General features: G+C 29.9%; 2 protein-coding genes across 2 annotated transcripts; one reads left to right on the top strand and one right to left on the bottom strand.

The window, feature by feature from the left end:
- Window positions 1-2,979: 2,979 nt before the first annotated feature.
- On the top strand, window positions 2,980-6,324 carry CYP86B1 (cytochrome P450, family 86, subfamily B, polypeptide 1). The gene is made up of 2 exons (XM_016331277.3): window positions 2,980-4,499; window positions 5,729-6,324. Exons 1-2 carry the CDS (start codon window positions 3,117-3,119, stop codon window positions 6,128-6,130), a joined length of 1,785 nt encoding a protein of 594 aa, XP_016186763.1. The 5' UTR covers window positions 2,980-3,116; the 3' UTR covers window positions 6,131-6,324.
- A 258-nt stretch (window positions 6,325-6,582) lies between these two features.
- Window positions 6,583-8,906, bottom strand: LOC107628705 (Metal-dependent phosphohydrolase). Its single transcript, XM_016331278.3, has 7 exons — window positions 8,574-8,906; window positions 8,447-8,477; window positions 8,336-8,354; window positions 7,720-7,817; window positions 7,395-7,493; window positions 7,084-7,256; window positions 6,583-6,971 (listed from the first exon to the last, which is right to left on the bottom strand). Exons 1-7 carry the CDS (start codon window positions 8,736-8,738, stop codon window positions 6,885-6,887), a joined length of 672 nt encoding a protein of 223 aa, XP_016186764.1. The 5' UTR covers window positions 8,739-8,906; the 3' UTR covers window positions 6,583-6,884.
- Window positions 8,907-10,957: the final 2,051 nt, after the last annotated feature.

Raw genomic sequence — 10,957 nt, 5'->3', positions numbered from 1 at the left:
TACATTAATGTGATCCGAATAAAAACGCATACAAAAACAAACATCTATTTATACTTAAATTTTGAGTGAAGTAACAATTAGTTAAGTTTTAAAAATTTTATACTTTAAACTAATTAGTTTTTTTTTTTAAATATTAATTAGATTTTCTATTATAATAAATTACAGAATTATTAGTAAATAGTACAAAATATAATAAAATTGTTCATATATTTCATTATTTATAGTGACGTATCTTATTTATTGCTATATGAACATGAAAACAATATCATTTTAAATAGTGAAGTATTAGTTATATTTTAAGTTTTTATATAACTCTTATCGATTGCGTTCTATTTACTACAAATTTTTAATGAAACAAGTTAAGTTTGACTCCAAAAATTATTATTTTCATAACAATCTTCTATGAACAAACATATCACTATAATTAACTATATACATAACCACTACTACTGTTAAGTCTTACATGATAAATTGATAGAAAAATATAATAGATTCATTGTTTGTTATTGTGGAGGACTTATGATACTATTTTTTTTTAGGATCTAATTAATTTAAGAAAAATATTAAAAAATTATCAAAATTTATTATTTTTTACCATTAATTAACCATCAATATTTAAAAGTATGAGATAAAATATGCTGTTGGATTACTAAATTAAAAAAATTATACTAAAAAAATTAAGTTAATAGCTAAATAATGACCATATAATAAATTCTGATAATCTTTTAACATCTCGCTTAAATACCTAATTCTCACTTTACTTAAAAAAAGAAAAAAAATTGGAATGAACACATATTGAATCTACCTTTAAAGAATAAAAAATTATTTCTCATCATTTGATATATTAGGATATTTATTTTAATGACCTATGTTACTGTCGTAACTAACTCAATGTATGTGCTAGCTAGCTTCTTTGTTAAGCAAAATCTTTCCCGCTATTCAAGATCAACCAAGTTAAGTAAACATTTTTATTAACATTTAATTGAAGTAAATTCAGAAATTAACCTGCCTACAAAGTCACCTACACCTTGATCTAATTGCATTTAGCATTTGATCAGTACAGATCATATATCATCTAAAATCCAAATAAGTCTGCATATTTATTGAGTAATAATATTATATTAAAAAAACAACAAAATTAATAACTAATTTAAATTAATTGAGTAATTACCTCATTTATCCATTTTAATAAGTGATGTTAGAGTTTTAAACTCCGCTTTATATATGTAATAATTCATTGACTAACAAAAAAAAAAAATTAAAACATTCAACGTACAAATTTGCAATTATAATCACACTTTATTATCCTATATAATCAAATATATTCACATGAAAAAGGAATATATATATATATTCTAATATCATATTTTTGTATTAGTAAGGAGTGATTGTATTGATGCTTATATATGGTATTTGTAGAATATTTTGGACAAAAATCACAAAGAAAATCATGTAAGAATATTACATACGCTGTTGAAACTTGTTTGCTACCCCATCTTATATATAAACACAAGTGGCAAAACTAAAATAATTGTTATATTTAACTAACAAATAATGATAGTATTAATAAATTAGAATTACGGCAACATATAAACTTTGATGACGGGTTTCGTTGGGTTAGGTTTTTTTTTTTTTTTTTTTTGGGTCATGATTTCGTTGGGTTAGTTGAGCGCGTGTACAACCATGGATGTTTGCCATTTGTTGTAACACAACATCAATTGAATCACTTTTGAAGAGTGTTACCAAAAGAGTCCATTCAATAAGATTATTTGTACGATGAATTATTAAAGTTAACAGAGATTAAAATTTCATCAAGAATTTTTTAAATTGGCATCTAAATGGAAAACCGATTATTATTAGGTGTATAAAAAATATTTCCAATTAAATTAAATTCAACATGACTTACATATGAAGAATAATAATTCGAGTATTGAAATAACTATTAAGCTAAAGATACACAAAAAATTAGAACTACAACAACAACAAAGTCTTGTCCCACTAAGTAGGGTCGGCTACATGAATTAAACGACGCCATTGTGTTCTGTCATGTATCATGTCTACAGAGAGACCGTTTACATGTAGATCTCGTTTGACCACCTCATGGATGGTCTTCTTAGGTCTTCCTCTGCCTTTCGCCCTTTGTCCATCTTCCATCTCATCCACCCTCCTGACTGGATGTTCTATCGGTCTTCTTCTCACATGTCCAAACCACCTGAGACGCGATTCAACCATCTTTTCCACAATGGGTGCTACTCCAACTCTACTCCGCCTATGTTACACTTGCGGTACATAGCCGGTCCCAAGCCCGGATAAAGGAGGAGGGTTGTGTTAGGTCTTCGGCAACCAACATAAAAATATAGCCGAACCCCCGTGACAAAAAATTAGATCTGTCAATAGAAATACATATTTAGTATTTTATAAAAAAAGATTATATTATTATAAATAAATTTAATTAAATATTTATTACATATTTGATTATTTTATTATAAAAATTTTATTTTTTTGTTTACAAATAATTTAGTTAAAAAAAATTATGTGAATCAATACTTATATAGTGATATAGTGACTGACTTTTAGTGTACATAAAGCACTTTTGTTAAAATATGAAGCATACCAAATTTAAAAAAAAAAAATTAAACTAGATGTTACAATAAAATACAATATTAATATAGATGTTAAAAAAAAATATTTTTCAATAAACAAATAAAAGAGGGGGGAACAACTACAACTAGGTAGTTATTGATTAAGGTTCTAATCCTAAAGAAACTTGTGAGATTAGAAGTACATAAAATGTATTCATACTTAGGTAATCCAACACACCCACTTCCCATCCTCCTTAGTCATAATGTGTAATCTCAAATTTAAATAGTCCTTTTTGACACTCAAAATCCCAAATTCAACTTCCTTTCATATTAATATTATATTATACTCCTAAATCCATTTCACTGATTCTTATAACTTGTACCAAACAAGTGAACAGTCCCTCGTACACTGTTCCAGTTCTTAATCCCAATTGGCACACATTTAATTTTCAGCTCACCAAATCAAAACCGTTTGTTCAAAACTAAGCACGCCAAGAAAACACAAATCTCTCTTCTCTCCCCCATATAACATACATGACCACACCCCCACAAATGTTATTACCATTATTCTTCTTCAAACTAACCAACAACAATAAGCACATGCAATTCTTTCACATTCCCTATCATTCCAACACAAAAACCATGACCAAACTCAGCAATCTCAATCTCAATCTTAATCTCACAACCCCCCAACAAGATCTTCCCAATGGAAACAACATCTTCACACTTAGTCTTTTTCTAATGCAACATATCCAAATGTTGGAGATTCTTCTAGCAATCACTGTTTTCATAGTGATTCATTCTCTAAGGCAAAAGAAGCATTATGGCTTACCAATTTGGCCTCTTCTTGGAATGTTACCTTCTTTGTTCTTTGCACTAAGAACTAACCTCTATGAATGGATCACTGATGTGCTTAAACAGCAAAATGGTACATTCAGATTCAAAGGGCCTTGGTTTAGCAGCCTCAACTGCATTGTCACGGCCGATCCGCGAAACCTCGAGCATCTTCTCAAGACAAAGTTTTCTTTGTTCCCCAAAGGGAGATACTTCAGGGACACGGTGAGAGACCTACTTGGAGATGGAATCTTCAACGCCGACGACGAGACTTGGCAGAAGCAGAGGAAAACAGCAAGCATTGAGTTCCATTCAGCAAAATTCAGGAAGTTAACTACTGAATCCTTGTTTGAGCTTGTTCATTCGAGGCTCTTACCGGTCTTAGAATCCGCCATTAAGGAGAATGTTTCCATTGATTTACAAGACATCTTGTTGAGACTAACTTTTGACAATGTTTGTTTGATTGCATTTGGGGTTGATCCCGGTTGCTTGCAGCCGGGGTTACCTAAAATACCATTTGCTAAGGCCTTTGAGGATGCAACAGAAGTAACAGTTCTTCGATTCGTTGTCCCAACATGTGTATGGAAGGCAATGAGGTTCCTCAATTTGGGGATGGAGAGAAAGTTGAAGGAATCTATAAAAGGGGTTGATGAGTTTGCTGAGAATGTTATTAGGACAAGAAAGAAAGAACTGTCTTTGTTCTGTGATGACAAGCAAAGATCAGATTTGTTAACCATTTTCATGGGGCTGAAGGATGAGAATGGTGAAGCCTATTCGGATAAGTTCTTGAGGGATATATGTGTGAACTTCATTCTTGCAGGGAGAGACACTTCTTCTGTGGCTTTAAGCTGGTTTTTCTGGCTGCTTGATCAGAACCCTGAAGTGGAAGAGAAGATAGTAGAAGAGATATGCAGGGTAGTGAAACAGAGAGAAGATATTGATATGAAAATGAATATGAAGAAAGAAGAGTTTTTTGAGGGTTTGACATTTAGGCCTGAAGAGATTAAGAAGATGGATTATTTGCATGCTGCTCTTTCTGAAGCTCTCAGATTGTACCCTTCTGTTCCTGTTGATCACAAAGAGGTAACTCTTTCAATTCAAACATTTTTTTTAGTTTCTTTTTTTCTTTTCATTTTGTCAATTAAATTTTCTTTTTTTTTTACATTTGATTTATTAGCTTTAACTCGAGTTGATGTGAATAAACACTTTAATTTTAGGTGTTTAAATAATGTCTATCTTTCTTAAAAAATTATTAGACACCATTGGAAAATATTTTATGTTTATTCCATAAAATCTTAAAAAAAATATATATATGTTTTAGAAAGTTCTTAATAACTTCTCATATTTCTTTGGACTTCATAAATGAATATTTGCTTCTATTCAAAGGCACCCTCTAGCCAATTGGAAAAGTTATTATTAATTAGAATTTATTAAATTTTCTATAAGTGACATCAATGAATGAGAAGCACTATTTAGTCAACTCTTTTGTTTACCGAACAAACATTCCCAATGGGCTCACTGGAATTAGGCACAGCCTGGTCACCAACAATCATAAAATAAATAATATAATAATACTGTAATACTAATACCTCTTTTAAAATAGAGAAATTTTTTAGATTATCAATTTTTCATGTTTTTTTACCATTATTTTACCATTATAAATATTAAATTATCTTTAACAAAATAAATTTGACTAATTCATATGTACAAATCCTGAAAAATATAAGTGTAAATGATATTGATTCATGTGTGCAAAATCCTTTTAAATATGGGTATGAATTATTCTTGGCTAAATACGGACAAAAACTGATAATATTTATTGATCATGTTGAATTGTTCTTTAAAATAACTATTAATATAGATAAAATATTAGATTAAAAAAAGTGTTCAGTTAACATGTACTTTAAGAATACAGTTAATATTATCAATTAAGAAAGTCTTTTTTAGAGAAGAATGCAAAGTTTAGTTTCCAATGTATTTATTGTGCATTTATTAAGATAAAAAGTTAAAAAATTTCTATTAGTAGTAACCTTAACATGTGCTCTAAAAACACATGATATCTAAACCTTACAAAAATAATGAACCTAATTCATATATACTGATTTCTTAAGTCTGTTGTATACAAAATCAGGCTTCTGAGTTATGACTCAAATTTAACCTGGAATGTTGAAACTTGAATATAGCAAAATCTAGAAAGGTTAAATGATCTCAGTAATAAAATCACACAGTTCAAGGTTTTATTGAATGCCGTTAGAGACTCGAGGGTGAATGAATGCAACTAGTGATATAAATGTTCATTTATTTATTTGCAGGTAGTTGAAGATGACACATTCCCAGATGGAACAGTGCTAAAGAAGGGGACAAAAGTGATCTATGCAATTTATTCAATGGGGAGAATGGAAGCCATTTGGGGAAAAGATTGCAGGGAATTCAAGCCAGAAAGATGGCTAAGAGATAATGCACGCTTCATGAGTGAATCTGCATACAAATTCACTGCCTTTAACGGCGGACCGCGGTTGTGCTTAGGCAAAGACTTTGCTTACTATCAGATGAAATATGCCGCCGCTAGCATCATATTCCGCTACCGTGTTAAGGTGGTTGAGAACCACCCTGTGGTGCCTAAACTTGCATTGACTATGTACATGAAGCATGGAATCAAAGTTAGCCTTCACAAGAGGGATGCTGAAGAAATTTACAAGTACTTGCGAGGTTGATTAAGAATGAAGTTAATTATGGTGTGGTAATGACTGGTCTTTTGTTTAAGGTAATTATTAAGGTGGATTGTAAGTACAAAATGATATTAATGAAGGGGTTGGATATAATCTTAATTAGGAAGCTAAAGCATGAATAATGAATTTCATGTTAATTGGTGAGTATGCAATTGATTTGATTGAATATCTTGGAGTGGGAATTGGATTGCCTTATTTCTAGTACATGTCTTGTGTATATTATTGTTGTCCTAATAAATGAATAATTTGCATTTCTCAACTTTTGGTATTACTTTCTTAATTTTTTTTCTCTTATAGCATAGTGTTAGTGCTATGTCAATAAAGAAGTAAAGAAAAAGAACCTGTAAATATGTCGAAAAATATCTATTAGAAAAATAAATTCCCCTTCTAAAGGGTATCATTAAAACACACTATTAACTAAGAGCAATATTCGAAACTCGAGAATAAAGACAGTACTTTATTGCACCACTTCAATTCCGAATGTACTTTAAGAGGGAGAATGATTACATACTTGAAAGAACAAAACGGCATTGTAACTTGGAATTGTTTAAGAAAGCTGTATCATTAAATTGTTCAAGTAGGGCTTCTCACAGCATAAAGTGTCATTGATATCTATCAGCTCACATAATTCAAGAAAGGATGACCCAACAATATCTGCTCTCCACGTTATGTATATATATTGTATTTGCATTATGCATAGCATCCAAATCAAGGAGATAATCATGCTTGGAACATGCAATTAGCTTACACCATTCCATTCATCATAAAACTCTTTCACAAACTCCTCCATGAACTTATGCCTTCTCTCTGCCCTCCTCTTTCCAGCCTGAAATTTACTTCGCAAAAGATAATATTTTGCAGCATTGAAAAGATGCATGGCATGAAGGTCTAGGTGAGAAATTTAGAAAGTGGCAAAACTCATAATACAGCTACTGTACCTTGGTTTTCATCATATCCTTGAGCTTCAGAAGTTTCTCATGAAAATGGTTAATAGTAGTTTGCTCCTCTTTCTTCATGTATTGTTCCTTGGATAAATCAGTCCGCGGTAAAATTGCAGGGTCATGCAGAACCCTGTTCCTGCTTCCACCAAAGGTGAAGCATCGCGCAATTCCTGACATACAAGGGACACATATGTATCATATCCTAGTTACCATCCCAACTCTAGTATTTAAGGACAATTTTTAAGTGTCCTTCTAACATTGTTCATCTCTTTGAAAAGCTCAATAACATAGCAGATTCAACAGAATACCTATAGCACCAATAGCATCAAGTCGATCTGCATCTTGCACAACTCCGAATTCCGGAAACCATTCAGTACTGCCATTTCCTGTAACCTCATCCTTGAAACCTGGCAGTGGAAAATGCAGTGCCCATAATGCAAATTTTACAACCAATACACATGGAAATGTAACATGATGCAGCACAAGGCTACTATGAAGAATACACAGAAACTTTAGGCTATGTTTGGATAATGGAAGAGAATGCAAAAACATATAATCTGTTTTTTCTGATATTACCCTTAAATCAAATATATTAACTTGAGCCAAAAGGAAGGTGAATGTTGATTAACTAACCCATTCCTTTGATGATCTTCAAAATCTTAGACTTGATAGTCTCCTGAATTCCCTCTTCTTCGAGGAAATTCTCAACAATTTTTTCCTCAGACGGATCCCTATATGATAAGTGTACAAAAAAAATAAGAGTTACACCCCAAATTAGTAACTTTTAGTCGAACACCTTAATCATCAACAAATTTTAATCATTAAACCAGTCCGTAGCCTTTTTGTTTTGTTAGACAAATCAATCCTCTTGTCAAATTTTAGTAAAGTGTTAAACAAATCAGTCTCTATGTTATTTAATAAAAACACAACATACCCTAAAAATTTTTAAAATTCTGATATTAGACACTGATTTGGTGATTAAAATTTATTGAAGACTACAAGAATAAAAATTTCTTAGCAACTGATTTATGGTATTATCTGAAAAAAAGGAAAATATGACAGAATTGAAGCACGGAGAAATACAGAGAAATGGTAATTGGATAAAATTAGCCTAGAAATTATGCAAAACCAGTATATGGATTATTGCGCATTGACTTCAACAATAAAAAAAACAACTGAACAAAAAACAGAGAAAAAGTTCAAATTGCGATACATGTAAGGTAAGAATACAGTTAACGAAATTACGAACCTCAAGTACTTGTAATCAGCTGCAGCAATCAACAAAGAAGTAAATTTGCGAGTAAGCATAGAGTAATTTTGAAAGAGATTAATTTTGATGCAGAGAGACAGTGTAAAAAACCTATATCATGGAGCAGTGCCGCTAACTCCACCTGAAATAAAGTAATTAACGAGAAGAGAAAGCGAATGGTTATGGTGGTGATTAATAAGTGAAAGTAGTAGTTATATGAGAATGAGAGAATGATTACTATTTGGAGAGAATGAGGGTTGGAAGAAAGGCCTTCCTCGGAGGCGAGGGAGAGAGCGAGATCACGAACCCTCCAAACGTGCGACGCATCGTGTGAAGCGTCGTTTCCTTTCATGGCTTTCTCTACGAGAGCCTCTGCCTTTCTCACCGTCTCTCTGCTCGCCATCCTCACTTGGAACCAACGGCACGTCGTTTTGCTACCTCAAAACTCAAAAGCAGAGGAACTGAGAAAATGAGAGAGAGGACGAACCGACACCGTTTTTGTTCTCAACACAGAACTGTTGACTTTGCAACTCCATCCCTTGACCCCAAGACTAGGGGCCGCTGGCTGCTTAGTGCTCACTGTTATCTTCTTTTTCTTATGTTTTTGAAAATAATTTAATTTTTATGTAAGGGTAAAATGGTAAAGTACTAACAAGATAGTAAAATTTATGTTATTGATAAAAATAATTTTTGAAGATAAAGAGAGAGAAACAATTTTTTAAATGATTTTTAAATAGTAAAATATAATAAAAATAATTAATAAATATTATATTCTTATAAATAGTAAAAAAATTGTACTTACTAAATTAATTTATGTATTTTATTCAAATTTTTATGGTCACGTTTGAATAACTATTTAAAAGATACACAGTAAAAATTAGATTCTATAATTTTTTTATTTTTGAAAAAAATTTAATCATTCACAATTTTTTTTTAAATCACTTAGTATAAAATTACTAAACTTTATGGCTAAGAATGTTTTATTTTTACTTAAAAAAATACATCAAAATATAATATCTAAATCTTTTTTAATATATATATATATATTAAATATTTCATATATATTTGTCATTTTTTAAATATTTCATGAATTTATCTATTATTCGTATCTTTTAAAGTTATTTTTATCTATATAAACTTTTAAATATTATTTTAATAGTTTATTTTTTATGTAACATAAAAGAATTTTATACAAGTAATTATTAATTTATTTTCACATGAAAAATATTAATTTTAAATTTTTTATTTAAAAATTATCAAAATTTATGAATCTAATTAAATAATGGTACAAAATTATTTATACAGTTAGTATATCAAAATAAAATAGAGAATATATTAAAAATTGTTATCCATATAAATTTTGACAGTAAAAATTAAAAAGACTCAAATTTTCGAAAAATACTTCATGTATACTCAAAATACATAGGATCATAGTTTTTACTCCATATTAAAATGCTTGTAGAACTAATCCGTATTTTATAATAGTGGACTAGTAAAAATTTAAGATTAAGAGTTGGATATGCATATAATACATCTCTTATCCTGCTGCAATTTTTTTTTGTTTTTCATATTTGTTTTCCAGAAGATTCATAGGACACCCAACTTTCCCATGCATTGAATATTAATCACATATATCAGAATTTTATGTCTATTTTTGAAAAATGTCTCTATCTATCCCTATCGAATCTTATCATATATATTAATTATTTAGTGCCTAATTCAAGAATCATTCCTTCCTGGGTAGCTCATCAAGTTTGACACTATGAATAGGATGATGCATAATACCTCATATATATTGCCACTCATCAGTTTATTCACAACTCTCGACTTTTTTTTTTTCCTCTGCCCAATCAGTTATACACCAGTCACCACCTAACTTTAAAGAGCCATTCTTTTTTCCATTTGTTTATTGGAGTATTTTGTATATTTTTGCACAATAAAGTATAATATTACTTAAATTTTAATTGAGGATAACATATTAATATTTTGTTAGTTAATTGAGTTGATAATAAATTTTACCAGAGTTTAAAATATATTATCCTGATCTTTTTGCTAGCTTTACTGCTGCCTCTTGTTGCAACAAGTATGCACTCTGGAAAGTAACAAGATGCATGATTCAATTATTTTAAAAGGATAAAGTTGAAAATTTTAAAAATGAGTTTATAATTATAAATTTTGTAAGAGACATTTTACACTTCTCAAGTGTTAGTCTCCTAATAAATTTATTAAATTATTTTTGTAACTAAATTCAATTTTTTTTTTCTTTTGTTTGTCTTTCATCTTTTTTCTTTAACTAACATTTTTTTGTTATTATTACTTAAGCTATTAGACTAATTTAATTGAATTTGGTTACCAAAATGATTTGGTTATATAATATTACGGTAATATTTTTTTATGTTGAATCTTACATTTATTATCAAAATCTTAATAAATTATTTAAAAAGATCTAAATTCAGATTGTTATGCCCGAGATTTCACACTGGGTTGAATCACATATAAATAGTTCATTATAAAACGTACATGCTCAAATTAGGATTATATCCCATAAAATATAACAGAATTAGACATAAATCTTCTTAAATCTCTAGTCATTAAAGACTAAATAATAGAGTAGAACTCTTC

The sequence above is a fragment of the Arachis ipaensis genome, chromosome B3 (assembly GCF_059453495.1).
Source record: "Arachis ipaensis isolate K30076 ecotype BB chromosome B3, ASM5945349v1, whole genome shotgun sequence".
NCBI lineage: Eukaryota > Viridiplantae > Streptophyta > Magnoliopsida > Fabales > Fabaceae > Arachis > Arachis ipaensis.
This window is presented reverse-complemented; position numbering and strand designations above follow the sequence as displayed.

Coding starts and splice junctions, on each gene's coding strand:
- LOC107628705 (XM_016331278.3), bottom strand. CDS start 8,738: ATGGCGAGCAGAGAGACGGTGAGAAAGGCAGAGGCTCTCGTAGAGAAA. Junction 7,257..7,394: donor TGATGCTATTGGTGCTATAG/GTATTCTGTTGA, acceptor CTTGTATGTCAG/GAATTGCGCGATGCTTCACC. Junction 6,972..7,083: donor AGGATATGATGAAAACCAAG/GTACAGTAGCTG, acceptor AGTAAATTTCAG/GCTGGAAAGAGGAGGGCAGA.
- CYP86B1 (XM_016331277.3), top strand. CDS start 3,117: ATGACCACACCCCCACAAATGTTATTACCATTATTCTTCTTCAAACTA. Junction 4,500..5,728: donor TTCCTGTTGATCACAAAGAG/GTAACTCTTTCA, acceptor ATTTATTTGCAG/GTAGTTGAAGATGACACATT.